This window comes from Ursus americanus, chromosome 3 (genome assembly GCF_024610735.1).
Source record: "Ursus americanus isolate L20-20 chromosome 3, mUrsAme1.1.p, whole genome shotgun sequence".
Lineage (NCBI taxonomy): Eukaryota > Metazoa > Chordata > Mammalia > Carnivora > Ursidae > Ursus > Ursus americanus.
In genome coordinates this window covers 77,963,216-77,986,032 of record NC_142129.1, presented here as the reverse complement: position 1 = coordinate 77,986,032, position 22,817 = coordinate 77,963,216, and the positions used below count along the sequence as shown (strand labels likewise).

General features: G+C 38.1%; 1 protein-coding gene and 1 pseudogene across 8 annotated transcripts in view; one reads left to right on the top strand and one right to left on the bottom strand.

Annotated features, from left to right (window-relative positions):
* Positions 1-22,817, bottom strand: part of CACNA2D1 (calcium voltage-gated channel auxiliary subunit alpha2delta 1) — a 485,973-nt gene that overhangs the window by 384,274 nt on the left and 78,882 nt on the right. For all 8 annotated transcript variants that reach the window (XM_087861132.1, XM_087861133.1, XM_087861134.1 and 5 more), the window contains exons 2-3: positions 17,901-17,982; positions 606-722 (exon numbers count right to left, since the gene is read on the bottom strand). In XM_087861132.1, coding sequence (XP_087717258.1) covers positions 606-722; positions 17,901-17,982 — 199 coding nt within the window. The remainder of the gene's footprint in view (positions 1-605; positions 723-17,900; positions 17,983-22,817) is intronic.
* LOC123789502 (actin-related protein 2/3 complex subunit 1A pseudogene) lies at positions 5,301-8,765 on the top strand (annotated as a pseudogene).

The following is a 22,817-nucleotide window of genomic DNA, read 5'->3' as shown; positions in this document are numbered from 1 at the left end:
AACTCTGTATAAGAGTGAATTAAAGCCAAGTGCAAACACCCAGATAAATCATACACATGTAACGTTGAGGGAAGAAAGCAGGTCGCCAACAGCTACCTACACAACATCGTGATTTCAATAAAGCTGAAAAACAAGCAAACTAACAACCACCGTGTTTCGCAAAACATTTATGTGAGATATATCTATTTTAAAAAAGAAAAGAAATGAGTATTGGCCACCTCTGGCAGGGAGGAAGAGTGACAGCAAAAGAGACAATTACAAAGGCAGCTTGAAGGGTGCTGGCAATATTTGTGGGTTTTATGTTGTATCATAGATTTAAACATGATTAATACACCTCCTAACTTACACATGGATAAATAGACGTATGTACCAATTAAACATACTGTTCCTATGTTATAAAATCATCTAACATAAAAAATAAACTAATAATTAGAAATACACTGATTATTTTGGGTTCCACAATGAAGCTATGATATCTCACCTTTTATGCACACGTTACATGGACATCGTTTCCAAAGTAAAGAAAGCATACTAAAGAAAATAAAGTGTGAAAAATAAACAAGTAATGGAAAATAATAAAAGGAGCAGATCCAATTTAAACTCACCACCAGAGCTTTAGATCTGTTGCTCAGAAGCTTCTCAATATCCCTGGCTGCAATTTCCACCAGCTGCCGTGCATTATTTGGTTCCACGGTATACAAATCTTGATACTTCTCATAAATCTGCGTGAAGAGAAAAGAAAGTTAATAAGAATAATTGTTTATATGGTTCATAAATTCACGGTAGAATGTATTTTAAACCATAAACAATGATTAGAAAGACCCACTCATTCATTTTGATCTTTTTGGAATTTGGATATGTTAAAAATATATATGTAAATAAAAATTCGCTATAAGACCACCAGCTAGTCAAAATAGCATGTCAACAGGTTGTAAATATCTTGTAGCACAATGATCTAGTGTATGCAATTTTTTAAGGTTTTTTTTTTTAAGATTTTATTTATTTATTTGACACAGAGAGAGTACAAGCAGGGGGAGCGGCAGGGAGAAGGAGAAGCAGCTTCCCACTGAGCAGAGAGCCCGATGCGCAGAGCTTGATCCCAGAACCCTGGGATCATGACCTGAGCCGAAGGCAGACGCTTAACCGACTAAGCCACCCAGGCGCCCCTGTGTATGCAATTTTGTGACCTGAGATGGTACCTCCCCAAAATCAAAACCTGGTATTAACTGCCATTGGGATTTTTTTTTTTTTTTTTTTTTTTAAAGAAAGGCCATGCTAGAAAACAGTAGGATGGAGGCATGGCAGGTCAGGCTTGGAGGATGTGTGCAGTGAACCAAAGTAGAAGGAAGGGGGAAGTTATAATGTATTAAAGGAGACCTCCCACGGTTTATCCCCAGCTACAACCCCTGAGATTACAATGTATGCTGCTAAACCCTATGAATAGAAGAAGAGGGAGAGAAAGAGAGGAGAGAAGGGAGCAGGGGGGAGGAGAGAGAGCAAGAGAGAGAGAGCATGAAACCCCTGCTAAGTTTCACCCAGGTAACACAGAGAGCTTTATTACACAGAGGGACTGAAGGTCACTGAGGTCTGCATTAGAGTTCGGTTAAATCTGTAATAGTGCAAATATTTTTTATTAGCAAACTGCATCTTTAGGGTTTTGTTTTCTTTGAATCACTGAATCAAACTACGCAGCAAAAGAAGCCTATAATTCGGCCTCACATCAGTGTCTATAGAAGGATTTCCCTGGAGTGGCATAAGACGCACCCGTCCTGCACAGCCTGCACACTCCAGGGGTGGGGGTGACAGTAAAGAATGGGGGATGGGGGAAAACAGTGTCCATGCTTGTGGCTGCAGGGCTGAGCCGAGTAGGAAATCCCTTATGCACCCAACAGATGGGTTGCACATGCATGACTAAACCATCTTTGAAAGCCAGGGACTGGCAGGTTTTTACCGTCTTAGGAGAAGTGAATCCAGGCACATGCAAGGAACCAGCTCAACCCTGCTTTTTCTGGCAGAACTCCAGCTTTCTGCGATACTACCAACAGGTCCTATAGCCCGGTTCCAGGTGACCACGGATGCTACTGGGAAACACTGGTTTCAAGTATACACAGATGCATATGCTAACATTTATTGTAGCAGAACACGTTATTTTCACATGAAATTTTAATTGTTTAAGTCATTCAAACTTAATCATTTGAAGAGACTGACATCAAACTTTTACTCCGAAAAATTTTTGACTTATTCAAATTATGAGGTTTTTCCCATACTCATTTGAATTTTGACCCTGTAGGTTTATCACCCCAATTATTCAGGGCACAGTAATCTAGTCATATAAAACCTCCATATTCATTTTTATTTGGAATTCCTGCATATTACTGGATTGCTTAACACTTTCTGCTGAGGGGCAAATTATTGAGTCCTATTTTAAAGACCAGGTTGTCCATGAACAACTCCATTCAGCCCAAGGCTCTCTCTTTCATTTTAGCCTAACATGACATCCAGGAACATGAACTCCTGAAAAGATTAATTGATTTGGGGTGCAAAACAGATAAACCTCAACATCACCATAATTGATTCAGGACATTTAGTTCTTTGCAGCAAAACCAATAAAGCTAATTGGTGTGAAAGGCAGTCGTGCTTTGTGCCATTAATATGGTGTTCATTTCTGTTTGAAGTCTGCCCTTCTTCCTGTGGTATGGGGACTACGACAGAATTCAGAGTTGGTAAAGATCATTTCCAAATACACAATCTGTACTTTGCATTATGTACTAAACGTAAGGTCACTTATGAGGTCACTTCCTACGTATGCCAGATATATTACAAGTTCTTTAAAGAACGAATGGATTACGAATCAGAGAGAAACAATTCAGTTAAGTATATGCAGATACTCTCAAATATATAAAGAATATTCTCTCAAATTGATTCTATTTTTTAATTTCAAATGCTTAGAAAAAGTTTAAAAAGCAGTATCTAACTCACAAATAAACTTTAAATAAATGAAGTCAAGGAAAATTACACCTACAGCCCCAATATAAATATCCTGTTGTCTTTTTCATGTATAAAAGCACATCTGAAATGTTTTCTTGGTAATAAAAATTAATTAAAACCATAGAACAGCCCCACCACTAGAAGCAGTTCTTGCTTCTGGTTTTAAAGACTACAATAGTCTTCGTTATTGCAAGAGGTGCTGCGAAGACTCACAGAAGTCTCCTGGTACATGTTTAGTGAGAGTTTCTGGAGGAGAAGGGCTCAAGTGGATCTTTCAGATTATATATTTTTACAAAGTACATACATTTATAATTCCTCCTGCCACTAAAATAAACCCCATTTCTAAAATATTTAACATGTTAACGTGATTTTTTAAAACAGAACCTTAACAATATTTCTTTTTCTCTTAATAGTCTCTTTTTTCTTTTTTTTTTTTTTTAAGATTTTATTTATTTATTTATTTGAGAGTGTGAAAGAGGGAGCACACAAATAGGGAGGGGGCAGAGGGAGAAGGAGAAGCAGACTCCCCGCTGAGCAGGGAGCCCAACACAGGGCTCGATCCCAGGATCATGACCTGAGCCAAAGGCAGACGCTTAACTGACTGAGCCACTCAGGTGCCCCCTTTTTTTTTTCTTTTTTAAAAATAATTGTCTGTTTTACCATTTTATCCAATCTCTTTCCAGAAAAAAAGGAAAAAAAAGAACACAGTGTGAATAATATGAGTTTTTGATACCAGACAGAGCTCCATTCAAATCAGATTTCAATTCCTCTTACGCTGTGTGACACTGGCTTCCATTTCTTCTACTAGAATGTAGCATATAATGAGAATCCTAGACAGGATGTTTTTCCTCCTGACGGATATACTCATATGTCTTAATTTTTCTGCAGTTCAAATCCTCTCACTTCCATCCATGCCACAAGTCTTGACAGAAAGAGTATCTGTCACCTGTCCATTCTTGCTTTCTTACAAATCTTAATTAACTGGCTTTAATGACCATTCACTATTACATTCATAGACAACAGAGAATATAGTTTCTCTTCCTTTTTTCACTGGAAACTTCTAAATTTTTGCTCCAAGTCCATAGTTCCAAGGTAATCTTCAGAATGATACATTTAAAAATAACCTCAAGTATAATATTTAAAAAGTGACGCCAATGATTGATGTAATTGCTTCATAAACATACCTAAAGAAATATTTCAGAAATCATAATACTTACTATCATGCCACAGAATAACACAGATACCCCAGAGATGCTTACTGCAAGCAAGGTAGGCTTCCAAGTTATGGAAGACCTAGAAGACTGTATTGCAATCGCTTTTAGGCTTCTACTCTATACCAGTCTGCGGTGTTCCACATACACTATATCTTTACTCACTTGAAGAAACCTCAAAAATACATTTAATTAACCATTGTATTAGTGAGAATACTGAAATTCAGGCTTTGGAGTATCAGAGTGGAGGCAGTTTGGTTCCCATTTCACATTGTAAAGGTGAAAACCACTGCCCGAAGCAGCTGAAGGTAAAATGGTAATGTGGCATGTTTAGGCAAAGCGGATGTGCAATACCACTCGGCCCTGGATCTCCCTGGTCTTCAGCAGGATGTGGAAAAATAGGAAATCCCATTGCGATGAACAAGAAAGGTAGCTCAGCATTAATCTGTCTGCTAGGAGACTGCGTCAGGGCAGAATCAAGGGAATCCCAAAGCAGAGCTTGAGAGACGGACAGCAGGGAGCAGAGTTCCAGCTGAAGGTTGATGGCACAAACCACCCAGAGCCAAGGCGCCCTAAGGAGGCTGAAGAGATTAGCCAAGTTCTCAGTAGCATTCACATTCAGTATCTATGCCAAGAGCACAGAAAAGAGCAAATATACTACACATCTTGTCACATGTTTGCCCTTGCACCCAGATGCCAAGGAGCAAAGTCAAGAAAACTAGAGATTATTGGGAGGGAGTTGGGACAGAAACCTTGAAATTCTGAGACTAAGTTTTTTTCCCCCAGGTGAGAGAGAATGGCAGCTCATGAGTAAGTTCCATAAAGAGAAACAGAAATTTCTGCATATTAAGTCTTAAATATGTAAATTTTGGCAACCCCTTCCCTCCCATGGAACTTGTCCCGAGTAAACAATCCACATTTCTGCCATGCCCACTTTCATCTTCCTGAGACAAGTTTTCCGCTTGACAGTCCCTGATGAAAGAAGAGTCCTACATGTTTCCTTACAAATGGGTAGCAATATTCTAATGTATGACCTTGACCTTGGCCCCTGACTAATTGCATCAGGACATATCAGAACTAGAGCAGCTAACCTCTTATTCAATGGCCTGTGAGGAAACAGGTACGAAAAATTTGTATAAATGATGAAAACACACTGAACGAATCACATTCTTTCACTACATGTGGGACAATAGTTAGGGGCATCAAGGGCAGAAGAAGCAGACATCTGACTAGTGAAAGGAAAGCAGCACTCAGACAGTACTGAGTGACAGAAGGGATGGCTATCCCAAGGTATCCACATGCTAATCCCCAGAACCTGCAACTATATGCAGTTACATGGCAGAGGGGAATTAATTTTGCAGATGAAATGAAATTTTACTAATCAGGTGAACTGAAAAGAAAGAGGTTATCCTGGACAGTCTTGGTGAGCCCAATGTCATCACAAGGATCCTGAAAAGGGGAAGACGTGACTATGCAAGAGGAAACCAGAGAGATCGTAACATTAGGAGAAATCCAATGTTGCTAGCTTTGAAGATGGAGGAAAGGGTCCATGAGCCAAGGGAAAGACTTTCCGATCTATAGGTTGTAAAATAATAAATTTGTGTTATAAGCCAATACATTTTTGGTGATTTGTTACACTAACAATAGAAAATTAAAACAATGGGGGGCGCCTGGGTAGCGCAGTCGTTAAAGCGTCTGCCTTCCGCTCAGGGCGTGATCCCGGCATTCCGGGATCGAGTCCCACATCGGGCTCCTCTGCTGGGAGCCTGCTTCTTCCTCTCTCACTCGCCTGCTCTGTACCCTCTCTCGCTGGCTGTCTCTCTGTCACATAAATAAATAAAATCTTTAAAAAAAAAAAAAAAAAGGAAAATTAAAACAATGAACTATTTGTGAAGAGCTCCCAGCTGACAGTTAACAATAATAATCAGCCTCTGGATAATAAGTCTACAATAACTCCTCGAGTGATTCACTCTTCCAAAAAATAAAAATGCTAAGAAAGACCCATGCTTTGAAAGTTGTGATTAACATTATTAATTACTACTTTGCACCTTCATTTCATTACTCATTCGATTCATTTCATTCATAGGAAGAATGAGCTCTATTGTGAGAAATGTACAATTTCTGTTCGACTTTACAAAATAAGGAAATTATCTCAGGACTCCTATTATGACCCTCACAATAATGTAGGATCCTGAGCTAAAAATATCAAAATAAATGTGCACACACTGTCCAAAACTATATATGAATTGGATGAATGAATATGATCCTACCTCATAATAAGGAAAGGGATTAAAAGAAAATGTGACCAAACTCCCACCATCGTTCTCATTTCACTGCCTTTATTGGCTAGCAGGAGTACATTCTCGCATCTTCAGTACTAATAATGCAGGCAGGCAAAGAGATGCCTTGTCACCTCAACTGCTTTAGAGACTCACAAAATCAATTTCACTTACTTTTACTTAAATTTTGCAATGTGGGATGGCTTGGTTATATTTTTTTTCTTCTTTATTAAGTGTTTTGTGGGCTTTTGAACTACTTGTTCCCTAGCAACTGAGAATGTCTTGTTTCTAAAAGATGTATTAACACAAAAGAATGATATAATGCTCTTTCATGGTCACTTTTAAGATCAAAGTTCCCTTACCTTAAGAAATTTTGCAATGATTCACAACTATAATAAAGTCCTTCTTTTTATTTATCATAAGTTACATCATCAGACAAGCTGGCCAACAGAAAGAGATGTTCAGATATGTGAAGAATCCTTCATCTAAGGTAAAAAATAACTAACGTCAATTCAGATCTAGTGTTACTAGAATATATTTTACCAACAACAAAGAACATTTTTTAAAAGTCTATCTTCCTCCATTGAAAATTAGCGCAGTTAAAAAAAAATGAATACTGCCATAAAAGAATATGTAGTATTTACTAATTAACTCCTGATCTCCTCAAACACTCCCCTTGTCCTCTTTAATTAAAATACTAAGTGATGTTATCTCAGAAATAAATGTCAAGTTTTGAAAATCCCCCCCCATTTAATACTCTCTAATACACTGTCAGTTGCATTTAACACAATTGGTAAAAATCACTTTAAATTATAGCCTTTTCTTTCCTTTCCCCTATAACCCAGCTTTCTGAAATAGGATAATACCTTTGAATTTTTCATGGCTTGAGATTTCTATTCAGCTACCTTTAAGCAAATGCAAACATCATAATCTAACAATTTACTAAGTATCTCGTTTGTTATATATTTCCTATTTCCTTTAACCAGAATGTAAATTTTGAGAGGACATTTTTGCCTGTTCTGTTCACTGGTACAGCCCAACATGTAATACAGAGCCTACAAGGGTACTAGTTACTAGTAACACTGGTAACTAGTAACCAGTAGATACTAGTTACTGCACCTAAGCTTTGCTAGGAATGTAAATGCTGACTTACAACAAGTTCCTCCTTGTATTTTAAAATTAGTATTTATTTTGAACCTAAAAAAACAATAAAGTTATGTAAGGTGCTATGCGATTAACTAATGGAATATAAATACAACACCACAATGATAATTAGATCCCAAAAATAGAGTAAATACGTAAAATAAGGTAATGATCAATATGAAGAAAATAAGTGTTTCACTGAAGAGGTACAGAAAATTGTGTTGTCAGAATTCAGAGGAAAGTAAAACCACATGGGTTACGATAGACAAAAAGATGGGATTGCAGCCACACTTTGCAGGATATATGTATTAATAAGGGAGGAAATAAATCAGAATGTGTGTGATACAATGAATTATTGGAAAATATCGATTGAAAGGCAAAGTGAGACACTGTCATGGACAGCTATAAAATTCAGGGTATTTCCTCAGCTTGGACTGGCATTCCAACCATGTTTGGCTGGCAGCAGGATCATTGATTCCAAATGCAGAGTGTTTTCTGCCTACATTCAAGCAGTGGATGAAAAGCCAACCAGCATGCCCTGGGGCAGCGAGATGGCTTTTGGTCAGCCCATGTCAGAGTTCGGTGGCAGCGGCACTGGTGGCTGGGTGCGTGGGGTCAGCTTCTCTGCCCGTGGGAACAGCCTGGCCTGGGTCAGCCATGACAGCATCGTAGCCGTTGCCAATATGTCAAAAAGCGCGCAGGTCTCAACTCTGGAAACAGAGTTCCTGCCCCTCCTGAGTGTGTCACTTGTCTCGGAGAAGAGCACTGCAGCTGCGGGCCATGACTGCTGCCCCGGCTCTTTAACTGGGATGACCGTGGCTGCTCATCCTTCATGTCCAAACTAGACATTCCGAACCAGAGCATCCGGCGCAACATGTCTGCCATGGAATGCTTTCGCACCACGGACGAGAGCCACGACTGGGGACCGCAACCCAGCCTTGGAGACACTGCACCAGAACGGCATCACTCAGTGTCTATGAGGTGGACAAGCAAGACTGTCACAAAGTCTGCACTACTGGCATCGATGGGAGCCATGAGCATTTGGGATTTCAAGACCTCCATCTTCCATCCAGGGCCTCCGGATAATGTGAAGCTGATTGAGCCTCCCAGAGCCAGCATGACAAACTGACAGACTGACAAACTGACAAACGGGCTGACGCAGCCCTGCCGTGTGCGTGGGGGTGAGGACAGCCAGTCGCAAGGAATGCTGAAGACATGTTTCGCGAAAACATTGTTTGTGTGTTTTTGTTTGAATATAACTGGTGACAGTGTTGGTTTTTTAAAAGCAGCAGTGATTTGGGTTTTTTTGCTTTTTGTTTTTGCTATTTCATTCCATTCTTGACCAAAGCTGCTCTTTGTTTATTATGGAAAATTGTCACACTAACTTAAAGGAAAGGGTAGGAGATACGTAAATTGTCTGTAAACAATAAATAAGAATACTGAAAGTGGGGAAAAAATTTAGGGTAATGGTTTATACCTTACAATATGGTCAACCCCAAGCTATCTTATTCAGAACTTCTAGGAAAATCAGCACCTTAGAAAGAATTCAAGATATAACACTGGCTTACTACGAACATCATTTGAATGTATGTATACACACCCATGTAATTATATACATATACAGATATACACATATACACATGCATACACATATATAATTGATCATGTTCTCAAATTTATAGTGCTTATATTTCTGATGATATATAAGGCAAACTGGCATTCAAAAATCAAACACAAGAGTTCAATGTTTCCCTACTCTTTCCACTCTTTCTACTTGATATGATACACCTTTTTAGCTGAGACAGTATCACATTTCAAATGAGACATTATCTTTAAGAAGAATATTTAAGAAGAATGAAGTCAGAATTGGAGAACCTTCCATGGCATATATTGCTACTCATTCTAGTTCTTATTAACAATTTGATGGTGATGCTTTCAAGCTTGCATTAAAGATGGTAGAAGGTAAGTAAAAAAGGAAATAAAAAAAAAAAAAAGGATGGTAGAAGGACCAGAACAAGCACCAACCATAAATATGCCTATGCTTTCTCCATACTACACGGAGGAACAGATGCTAATATTTAAACACAAATGCCAGTGAAATGTAAGGGCTCATTCCTGGATCACAGTAACTAAACTATAACAAAGACTAAGTTGGGCAAAAAAAGATTCATAGCAAGAAATCCTCAGTTTTTAGCTTGGAGACATTTCACACATAAGGTAAAGAGTGAGTTTATCTTTAAGAATACTCAGAATCAGGGGCACCTGGGTGGCTCAGTCGGTTAAGTGTCTGCCTTCAGCTCAGGTCATGATCTCGGGGTCCTGGGATGGAGCCCCGCATCTCATCAGGCTCCCTGCTTAGTGGGGAGTATGCTTTTCCCTCTCCCTCTGCCCCCTCCCCCACTCACGCTCTCTCTGTCTCTCTCTCTCAAATAAAAATCTTTAAAAAGAAAAGAAAGAAAGAAAGAAAAGAAAGAAAGAAAGAAAGAAAGAAAGAAAGAAAGAAAGAAAGAAAGAAAGAAAAGAAAGAAAAAGAAAAGAAAGAAAGAAATGAAAAGAGGGAGGGAGGGAGGGAAGGAAGGAAGGAAGGAAGGAAGGAAGGAAGGAAGGAAGGAAGGAAGGAAGGAAGGAAACTCACTCAGAATTAGGGGTGCTTAGATGGCACAGTCGGTCAAGCACCCGACTCAGGGTCCAGAGATTGAGCCCCGCATCAGGCTGCATGCTCAGCGCAGAGTTTGCTTCTCCCTCTCCATCCCCCTCTGCCCCTCCCCTTCTCAAATAAACAAAATCCTTAAGAAAAATAAACACTCAGAATTAAAAAAAAAAAAAAAGGAATACTAATGATTAAAACAAGAAAAGCATTAAGAAGCATAAAATAAGAAGCCACCTACTTGGGTTTTTTTTTTTTTTTGTCTATTAATTCCAGAGATGACATTTTAATCTAGCCTCTTTCCCTTCACATATCCGGAGCTATATATGAATTGTATATGCATTTTGAGCAGCAAACTCATACGCAATTAAAAGGGAAGAGATCATACTAGATTCCATTAAAACTAAATTAAAAAATAATTAACCATAGGCTGAGTGAGTTGCTTGCTTAATGTCCCTAACCCCAAACGACCCAAATTCATTTTACTGCCAACAAAAGAATTTTAAAAAGCGGCACTGTTTAATTTGTTCTTAACCATTATACCTTATTAACAAATGGCTTTTCTAAAGCAAAAGTGCTACCTACCAATGCTGATAGACAACTTTACACATTTATGTTCATTTAAAGAATTCCACACATTTGGCCTTGCCTCAAACGTTTCAGTCCTTCTAGAGCAGTTTTTCAAGCTAAGCACCACAGACATTTTTACCAGGTAACTCTTAGTTGTGAGATGTCCTGTGCATCGCGGGCGGTTTAGCAACATCCTGGGCCTCTGCGTACTAGGTGCCAGGAGTACCTCCCCTCCCCCGCTTGTGACAATCACAAATGTTTCCAAGCACTGACAAATGTCCCCTGGGGGACAAAACTGCCCCTGGCTTAGAACCACAGCTCTAGGTATAAAGACAACAAATGTCTTCAGGGAAAATAAATAATCAGAAGCTGTATGTTGTATACTGAGAGCGGGCAGTAGCAAACGTTGGTCTTTTATGCCATTCATCTTCATCGTAGAGGAGCTACGGCTTGGTTATATCTTTTAGGGGTTCTTAGCTTCCATCTTCGTTGTATGGCTCGGAGACAAGAAAAGAGCACAGGCAGCATTCTATCACTCTCTCTGCAATTAGTATTACCAAACCATTAGATTGCTATTTGGAAAAACAATGAATAATCAGTTATCCCTCAAGTACTAGTATAACTTAAGTGTTAATTAGTGATTGATATTGGAACAGATTGATAAGGTAAAAAAAAGAAAACATTTTAATAGTCTTTCACTATTACTGTTTGTGAACACACTTAAAAACCTGTTAATATAATACTGAAAGTCGCCATCAGATTAGAAATCCCCTAGAGTTTATTCCATACCTTTGAAAATGAAAGTAATTAACCACTGTTTAAAAAAAAAAAAAATTAGCTTCTTACTTTAAGATCTCCAGTACGAGGGTAAAGGGAATCCATATTCTCTACTGATAGTAGTATCTGCAGTCAAAATAGATTTCTGTCTACTTAGAGAAAAAAAGTGTTTTTTCCCCCTAAAATAACTACAAGCTCAAGTTGCCTATGTAATTATGGTAACTCATTTGGTTACATTTCATCATTGAGAGAATAGGCAATTCTAAATAAAACCAGAATATGAAATAACAATAAATAGTTATATTTGAAAAGTGATTCTACTATTCTTACAAAGTAGTTCTATTACTTTTTAAAGTAATTGTGTTACTTTTATAAAGGAATATGAATATAAAACTACATATTAACATGTAGTAAGCATTTAACTTTTTCATAGCATCTTCTATTGCTTTCGTGTTTCATTTCATACTCCCTTTTACCCCTGTAACATTTCTGTAAGGAAGAGAGGGTGTTAGGATCTGTCTCACTTGACAGGCAGGTACCAGGAAATCCAACACCATCCAGGTACTTAGCAGCACTCCCCAGAGGAGAAAAGAAGATCCCAGCCCTTGTTGCCTCTGCATCTTGCTGATTCCCTAGTTGGAATCACCAATGATTAATTATGTTCTGCTCTGGAGTATCTTCTTTTGTAAACAGATTAATTTATTAAACTCTCCACCACCTAGAAAATTAATATTCTATTTACATAAGTGACGTGACCACAATGTCAACGTAAAAGCATCAGTCTGTTAATACCATGAGTTACTAATGAAAAGAAATTATTCACTTAAAACACTTATGTAAATACTAACTTAATTAAAGATTACTGAATGCTCAATATTTAGACACGTTTCATATTGACAGGTTTGAGAGCATACTGAAATATGAAGGTATTGATTTTCACATAACTTGAACTCATGAATTCACAACAATGAATCAAAAACCAGAAAGTTCTAAGATGATGCCATTGCAGAATGGTATTACCTTCAAAAATACACTTCCGGGGGCAGGATGGAAATAATCCACAAATTTTCTTAAGTATGCTTGCATATTCTAGGCTAACATGCTAGAGACCCAGACAGAATTTGCATCTAAGAAGAAAGCCTTGAAACAAGGTGACAGGCATAATTTCCACTCTCTTAGAAAGCTAAAAGGATACGATAATCTCCATTAAGAAAAAATTTGGATTCCCATACCATCCTTCATTGTCAGAAGATACAACACAACATTAGAACTGAAATAGAAGGAGAGTATAGAGCAGTGTCAGATGATGTGGGCGAAGATTTCAAAATACACATATTGTTGGGAATAACTATAGGAATAGTCACTGCGCCCTACATAAACACAAGATGAGTCTGGGAAGCTTAAAAAGCATCAAAAAAGAAAAAAAAAAAAAAGAAAGAAAGAAAACTGGAAGAGAGACCTGGTATCGTATGTAGGATGGGAAAGGAACAGGGAAGAAAATGCAGCAGAGAGAGGCTTGGGATTAGTGTGATGTCCAGAAGGCTGCAAATGTCTATGCCTCCAGCCACAGGGAGCAGAAGATATAGAGCGAATCAGGCCTTGACTGTCCCTGGGCCCCAGGGTGAGGCATCCGGTGAGGCAAGTGAGGACCCAGCGCACAAAATTTCAGGAGCTACTCACTCATTCTGAGAGTGGCGTGAGTTTACGATACTCCACACCAGCCTCCTTCAATTCTGCATCCTCTGAACCTGTGCCTCACCTCAGTCCAGATTCAGTGGGTCCCCCCACCCCACCTGACCCCTACCAGGAAAAGGACCTATTTGGAAAAACTCTACCCTCTTTCAAAATATAGTCTTCACACCTGCTTCCTAATATCAAATATGTTCTGCTTAGAGATGAAAGAGTTACTACAGACTTAATGTGAATGATAACCATCAGTCCCTTTTTGTTTTTGGGTTTTTTGGTAATTAAGAGGAGGCTGTGAGAAAGTCTTGTGCTCCTAAAGGGAAAGGGGGAGGTACAAAGAAACAGAACAAAAGACACAACAAATCTCCCGGAGGCTTGTGACTTGCTTACAGTGTCATGATTTGCTTTCCCCGGAACAGGGTCAGTCAGGTGGGGCGACCGAGGATCTCTGACCTACTTGCAGAGTTCTGTTCTCTTCGACTATCACTTTTTGTAGATTCAGAAGTGTATTTTATAGAAAAACAAACAGAAGTTTGTATTTATCAATCTATTTAAAAAAAGACTTTTTCATGGGGCATCTGGTGGCTCAGACAGTTCATCGACCCCCTCTTGATTTCGGCTCAGGTCTTGATCTCAGGCTTGTGAGATCACACATGTGACTCAAGCTGGGCTTGGAGCCACTTAAGATTCTATCTCTCAGGGACACGTGGGTGGCTTAGTTGGTTAAGCGTTGGATTCTTGATTTCAGCTCAGGTCATGATCTCAGGGTCCTGGGATCAAGCCCTGCATCGGACTCTGCACTCAGCACAGAGTCTGTTTGTCCTTCTCCCTCTGCTCCTCCCTGTGCTCTCTACCCCCCCCCTTTCAAATAAATAAATAAATAAAAATCTTTTTTAAAAAACTCTCTCTCCCCCTTCCTCGGCCCTTCCCTCCCCCACACATGTGCATGCTCTCTCTTGGAAAAAAAAAAAAAAACCTTTTTCATAAAACAAATTCATTATTATAGAACCTATTCATTCAGAATACCTGATAATTTAGATATTAGTTGAAATTTAATAAAAATATAATTTAATTTATATCTTTTACATGAAATATTTTATCAACATATTACATGACAAAATGGTTGCTAATAAATGTTTTATAAACTTAAAAACTTGGTTTCCGGGACACGTGGGTGACTCAGTCAGTTAAGCGTCTGCTCAGGTCATGATCCCGGGTCCTGGGATCGAGTGCCACATCAGGATCCCTGTTCAGTGTAGAGTCTGCTTCTCCCTCTGCCTCTGCCCTTCCCTCTCCCCCTGCTTGTGCTCAAGCTCTCTCGCTCTCTCTGACAAATAAATAAATCTTTAAAAAAAAAAAAAATCTTTGTTTCCAAGGTTAAGACCACCTTAATTTTTTAAATGTTACCTCTTCGTTATGATGATCAGCCTCTCCATCTGCCAGCTACAGGGATTCGTGTGTCTACGTGTGTGTGTGTGTGTGTGTGTGTTTAAAAGTAATAAAATGTGGGGCGCCTGGGTGGCACGGAGGTTAAGCGTCTGCCTTCGGCTCAGGGCGTGATCTCGTCGTTATGGGATCGAGCCCCACATCAGGCTCCTCCGCTATGAGCCTGCTTCTTCCTCTCCCACTCCCCCTGCTTGTGTTCCCTCTCTCTCTGGCTGTCTCTGTCAAATAAATTAAAAAATCTTTAAGAAAAAATAAATAAATAAAAGTAATAAAATGTCTTCCCTTTGCTGAAAGATTTCAAAGAAGATACAAACAAATAAAAAGACATCCTGTGCTCATGGATTGGAAGAATTAATATTGTTAAAACAGCCATACCACTCAAAGCCATCTGGAGATTCAATGGAACCCCCATCAAAAGATAAAAGGCATTTTTCAAGAATTAGAAGAAACAATCCGAAAGTCTGTGTACAGTTTGTTAAAAACAGACAATAATAATGTATTATAGGTATGTAATGTGACGGATATCATTACAACCACACTGCAATACATAAATGCATCAAAGTAACACAATGTCCGCCTTAAATTAACACAATGCGTTAATCATTATCAACCCCTCTCCCCGGGCTAGTGTTTTAGGAAACCAGAAAGCCGTTTTTATAATATTGGAAAGATGTCTGATTTTAGCTATGGTGCCTCATTGCAGCTGCTTCTTTCTGAGCCTTCAAGCAAAAAGCCAGCTGTGCCCTGCGATGCCAGTAAAAACAATTCCATTAAATAATTTGGGAAGAACTATCATTTCCACAATATTAAATATCAACCCAGGAATCTGCTAAATTCCTCTATTCAACTTCTAATCCTCACCATGCATCCAATAACCCGAAACTCAGCATAAAGTTCACTCTTAACACCGGTGTCCTTCAGCTACTCTGCGCTTTACGTTCCCATGGCCAAAAAGAAATGCAACCCTCTGGCCCCCATCATGGACCTTTGCTCTCTAGACCAAAGGAAAGGGGCATATGGAATCATTTTTCTATGTAAAATAACACTCTTCATGTGCCCCCAATATTTAAATTCTTTTTCCAATAATAGATTCTGCTCTTGCTCTCTCTCTCTCTCCCCCCGCCTTGTTACATACTATATAATTCTTCTAGTTGTACAGTTTTCTGTCACATAATTAGGTATATGTCTCCTAAACAGAACATTGTGGGGATTTTCTTTCATCCTGCCCATTCTATTTTTTTATCCTAATTCAGACTAGGCCATCTATTCATTCATCAAGATTTGCATTGTTCTTAATAATCTATACTTGATAAAGCATAATGGAAATCAGGTGAGGTTTTTGTGTGTGTGTGTGTGTGTGTGTGTGTGTATGTGTTTTTTTTAAGTGATTCATTGCAAAAAGCAGGTTCAGTGAAAGGGTTCACACATTAACACCAAAAGGAAAAGTGAGGTCAGCCAAGAAAGTGGTTTTTGAGGCTAGGGAAACAGTGGAGAGGAGGGAAGAAGAGCTCCCAAGAGCAGTTTATTTTTAATCTCAAACTGTCAATAAAGACAGTCATATCACTTCTAACCAGAATCTGTCAATTCTCATTTCTTTTTTCCTCATGCCACAAACTCCATCACTTTCACAGAGGCTCACCTTATTATCCTGCACAATTTGACATTTTAACACATTTTTCCTATGAGGAATCACTGCGGACCCCAAGCATCAGCTTACAGGAACCGTTGCACCCTCAAAGGAAGGATTTTTGAGTCATACAGTGTCAGTCCTCTGAAGAGAGGAAATGCATCTCTGTCAACCTTTGACAGCCTGGACACAGCCTGAGACATACTCTGTGCTTAATAAGTGTTGGTTAGAATTAAATTCAATCACTGTTATTCACAAAGAACACTTTTCATTTCCCAATACATTCCTTAGCTCATGTCACAGATACTTAAGTTTCTTCAACATACTTCAGTATGTTTCTTTATGAAGTTTGATCAATACACAAGGTAACCATACACTTCAGTGTCTCCCTGGAAGGAATACCCACATATATATATATCCCTATGATGAATGTTCATGTATCATACATGAACTTGCTTTTATACCATATCTCACCTCTGTGACTCATCACATTTGTGGAAAACAAAAGGTCTCATTGCATCACTAAGAACACAAGATAAAAGCACTTTCAAACTGTTACTTACATTGGAATGGAAGTAGTGAGACTCTAAAGAAATGACATCTAATTTTTAATAAATCTTATGGAACCTACACATGTAAACACTCTTACCCAAGGAAAATAATCTATTTAAGATGCTACACAAATATTTATATGTTGCTATCATTTTCAAGAATCATGTTGGAGTGACTTTCATAGCCATTTCATAAATCGTAAGAAAAACCATATTTTAGAATGTCTTCTTTTCTTGCACAAAAATCTTTATTACCCATCTCAATGACTCACTCTAGTCTCTAGACATGGCTATAAACACTTTCCAACCATTTTTAAAAATAAAATCTACCCTCAAAGAAAGAACATGTGTTCCCACTGAGGATATTCAAAAGAATCCATCACAGGACTTCAAGTCACCACTGTGTGAGAGATTCTAAAATATACTCTGAAGAACGGGAACATAAAAACCCCAAGATGAATTCTAGGGGATTCTACACATCACATGAACTCATCTAAGGTAAGGCTGCATGTAAACAGTAGGGTGTGGTGAAAACGCTACATTAATTGTTCAGAATGGCATTTTTTGTTCACAATAACTAGCAGTCTCAGGGCGCCTGGGTGGCTCAGTCGATCAAGAATCTGCCTTTGACTCAGGTCACGATCCCAGAGTCCTGGGATCAAGCCCCACATCAGGTTCCCTGCTCCATGGGGAGCTTGTTTCTCCCTCTCCCTCTGCCCCTGCTTCCAGCTCATGCGCTCGCTCTCGCTTCTCTCTCTCTCTCTCGCTCTCTTGCTATCACAAATGAACAAAATCCTTAAAAAAATAATAATAACTAGCAGTACTAGAAGTACCAAGGCTCCTTCTCCGAATTTCACTACCCGATTCACATGAAAAAACATGTCCTATTCATAGTATAGAAATGCAGTTTCCGAGAAGATAGTACTGCATTCAAATCAAGGAAAAGATTAACAAACTTCTTGGGATGTTACTCACGTCAACAAGCTGATTGACTCCGCTTGCTGTTTTCGCCAGTGTGACAAGGTCTTCTTGCATCTTATCCACCCATGACTTGATGCTGCAGAAATCAGAAGAGAACATTCTATCAATCTCTGGCAAACTGAAGCCACACATATACTTGTGCTGTAGTTAATGCATTAAATTGCCTTGTATCTTTCTTCCCCCTCCAAGTTCCTACTATGTCCACCCTCGCAACCCACTTTCAAATTACAAAACCAATGAATCTTCAGTGGTCAACTTCTCAGGATGCTGACATCCCACAAAACAAAAAGAAAAAACGACAGAGATCTCTTTTCCAATATAAGGGTACATGTTAACTTAATTTTTATGAGAATTCTATTAATAACTAGTTACTAATTAGAGTATTCTAAATTAAACTTTACCATTTAGCTTACAAGTCTTCTTAATATCAAGGGTGTGCTACATATAGAATATTTGAAAAAAAGAAAATAGAAATAATTTTAAATTTCTCATAATTCCATCACCCAGGGATAACCCCTGTTAATATTTTGATGTATTCCCTTCTAGTCTTTTAAAATTCTTCCACGTGGCTGAAAGCATACTATGTAAAATTCACATCTCTGTTTGTTTAGGTCATATGATAAATACTCTCCCATGTCATTACAAATATTTTATAAACATTGTATTTTAATGGCCACTTAATATTCCATTATCTCTACATCCCATAATATATTTGACCATCCTTTTTTATTAAGAGAGAGTATCATCAGCTTTAACCACCACAAATTACACAGCAACAAATACCTTAGTGCATAAGGCTTAAAAGTATTTCATTTCCTTAGCTAGATTCTTAGATTTGGAATTCTTGAATCAAAGCTGACATTTTAAAGGAATGGTTTTAAGCATTAAAATTATGATTGAAAGATTTTAGTTCAAATCCTTTTCATGTATATATTTCTGATTAATGAAATGGAGATCTTAAAATATAAGTTACGGATGTCAGGACATTTTAGCAAAGCTTAAATCAATGGTCTTACTTCTTCCTGGCATTAGAGACATTACCGAACAGCACACAATATTCCCTATTCAAATCAATATAGCTGGTAATTCCTTCATCTATTGCATTTATTCATCCTTATTTGTAAAAAGACATACAATGTGTATTCTTTTCTGCACATGCAAATACAAGAAAACACTAGTAAGAATTATAGGAAATGACTTATATTTGAATTTGAACTTTCTACATATATATGACATGTGTATCTATCCGTTGTTTATTATCCTGCTTCTTCAAATTTTATTAGTACCAAGTGTTCTCCCACCTTTAAGAGACCACATCTAAGAGTGGTTTAGAAAAGAGCTGTTTTGAAAATTAACTGTGTATTTTGTAAGTGTTCCATCATGAGATTTAAACATGTTTGTCTTTCTTTTCCTGGAATAGATAAGAATTTCAGTAGATCTACAATGTTACTAACTTTTTGTCAGATATATTTAAATGTAACAGAATTAAAATGTAGGGGAAAAGCATAATGTAAAAAAGGGATTTAAATGAGGTGCAGGTGAACATACAAAAAATAACTAGCTGATAAACTTAAAGAGGAACAAGGAAAAATGAAAGTGACAAAAAAAGGGCGGAATACTTAAAAGAAAAACACAGTGGCTTGATTCAAACATGAAGCCAACTAGTTAAAAAATGAAACACATAAAAGCTGGGGATACTTTCACACAAATGAAAATAAGGAAGAATATTTATTGAACCATGTTGTACGAATATGATCTTAAAAGGTAAAAAAAATACCAAGAAATAAAAAAATACACGGGAGAAGGGTGTGGAAAGAAATGTATAGAACCATTAAATGATGGCTGTAAACCACATTATTTAATATTATACTTTCTGCTGTTTATAAGCTGGTGCATATTGTAGGGGCCAAAGGAAGGCCACCATGATGGGCCCAAGATGGGCCACTTTGGCATGAACATTATTTTGAGTCAAAGGCAATCAAAAACCAGTATATTCAGGAAAAGCTCTTTACCTCCCCCTCAACTGCCTACTTACATAAGGAAGACAGCTATGAACAGAGATTCTTCTTTACCTAAGAAACTTACCTCCCTAATAGGGAACCTCTGTTTTACAGCCATCTCCTCTCACCTTCTTGCTAATGGTCTTTCTCCCCTTTGTATCCTCAGACGCCACTCCTCTCCTTAGCTCATATAAGCCTTGTGGTGCCTAAATGCCTTTGGAATTTCCATGTTTGTGTGGATTCCTCACAGGTATGCTATTAAATTTGATTTTCTCCAGTTAATCTGTCTCAAGTCAATGTGATTCTTAATCCAGCCAGAAGGAGCTTGAATAGAGTAAATCCTTCTTCCCTGATAATCCATTTGCAAAATACTATAAATACGAACTAATATTCTTACTACTTTTATTAGATAAATAGAATTGTGCTCCATTTTTACATTCAAAACAATAAATTACAGCAGGGAGTCGGCAGGAGCAAAGAGCACTGACACCATTTTTAAAAAGATTTTATGTATTTATTTGAGAAAGAGAGGGTGCGATCGAGGGGGGGAAGGGGCAATGAGAAACAGAGAAGCAGACTCCCTGCTGAGTAGGGAGCCCAAAGCGGGACTCTATCCCAGGACCCAGAGATCATGACCTGAGCCAAACGCAGATGCTTAGCTAATATACCTGGGTTTGGAGTCCTCAGAAGTTTCAATAAGAATATAAAGATCTAGTGTTTACAATGTATATAAAGGACTTGGGTAAATCAATGTATGACTCCCAAAGGACAGTATACAGGAGGAGGAAGGAAATACCCAGCACTAGAACTCTGGAAAATAACATTTAAAGAAGAGACCTACTATTTGAGTAATGGTAAAAGAGAAGGGAATCCAAGAACAATGGTATCACAAAACCCAAACAAGGGGAAAATTTCCAGAGAGAGGATGTAGTTATAGAGTCATCAAATAAGGTGGAAGAAATTTATCCAAACCATATGTGTAAGGAGAATGAGAGAAACGGTGTGGAATCTAGGAAAGAATGAAGAACAAAGAGTCCTTATTTTTCTTTTTCTTTTAAGATTTTTATTTACATATTTATTTATTTATCTACTTATTTATTTACTTGAGAGAGAGAGAGAGAGAGAGAGAGAGAGAGAAAGCACCAGCAGTGGGAGGAGCAGAGGGACAAGCAGATTCCCCCTGAGCAGGGAGCCTGAACAGGACTCTATCCCAGGACCCCAAGATCATGACTTAACCCAAGTCAGATGCTTCACGGACTGAGCCATCCACGCACCCCTATTTTTCTTTTTTAGTAGGAGAGATGTAGGCATGTTTCCATGTACAAGGAGAAGAGCAAGTAGAAAGGAATCAGACAAGATTCAGGAGAGAATATGTAATTTATTGACCAAGTAAGGTCCTTCAGAAGCTCTACATTAGGCTTTTTCTTGCTCACCCCCTGTATTCCAAACATGAGAATGGAGAATGAGTGAAGAAATAGGCATAATCCAGGAGAAGCCTAATCCATGGCTAGAAGGGAGGATACCTTTTCTGTAGAGATTTCAGGGAAAATGTAAAAGCTTTTGGGTAAATGGAAATAACCAGAGCAACCTGATCAGAAAGCTGAGACAGTTCTACTTACTGGTGTCTATTTCTTTTGTAATAAAAGAGACAGTCATCTGTTCAGAGACAAGCAGCAGGTATTAAGGTAGGATAGTTGGAAAGAAAGCTGGAGGTTTAAAAAGAGCATTAGCCGGAGTGTATTTAAAGATGTGCCCTAGACCGGAGGTCACCATTTTTTCTGGTACTAATCAGCATAAATGTGTGAATGTCTTCACCATCTCAGGACTGGAGAGGGAAAGATGAGGGAAAGATGAGAGAAAAAGGCATTCAGATGAATATGGGGCAGATACCAGCATGTAGGAAAGAAGGATAAGGAAAAGTAATTTCAAGGGCCTGAAAATTTCAGAATCTCTCTATGAATTCTAAATAATGAAGACAACCAAAAATCTCATTAAAATGTTACAGTATTGTATTTATAAACAAGGCATATTTTCTAATCACCAACCAACCTCACACATGTCCATGTGGGCTGACTGTCCTTTTCCAGGTTCTGTGTTTGCTCTATAACCTCTCCCTGAAATGAACCCTCCACCTCCATTGTGATGGAATAAATTCCACAAGTACTGGAATAGCACCTTTGACAACCTCCCACACTAAAGATTTTCTCCTCTGTCCACTAAACTCCAAAAGCCTTTTAATTGTGCTTTGTGCTTATTCTCCTGTACAGTTTCCAGATGAGATGGATATATTTCATTCTCATTCATCACTGAATCCTCAATCTTTTTATTACAGTGTCTTGTATCTAGTAAGCACACAGGTATTTATTGAATACATTAAAAAAGTATCAGAATGAAATATAATTACATTACTGTGTTTTTAAGAAGCACAATTATCTTTATTTAAGTAGAGAAAGTGACTGGTTTAACAAATTTCTTCTCTTCGCAACCCACACCAGAAAAAATAAACTGCTGTACCCATGCATCTATAAGAAGCACCCACTTTTCAATAAGTAGCAAATATTCAAAATATGACTTGCTATTATAAGGGGATTATTGAATCTCTAAAGGGAACACCTTATCATCCCAAATCTTTCAATTATAATGAATGTCATAGGGGGAAAAAAAGGTCTTGTAATCTTTCTCTGCCCCTACAATAACAAATAGTCAACTAGCCAGTATATGTTTCCAACTGACAATGTCTGCAGACTCAGGGTAAATTGGAGAATTCACTACGAGATCTAAATACTGAGACAAAGATTTTGTTGAATAATTATGATAGTCTCTTATATCCTGGACTTCATTTTATGGTACAGAAAGAGCCCAAATTTTAAAAGCCAATATATAAGATATTCGAGTTTTCACTAAATTTGAA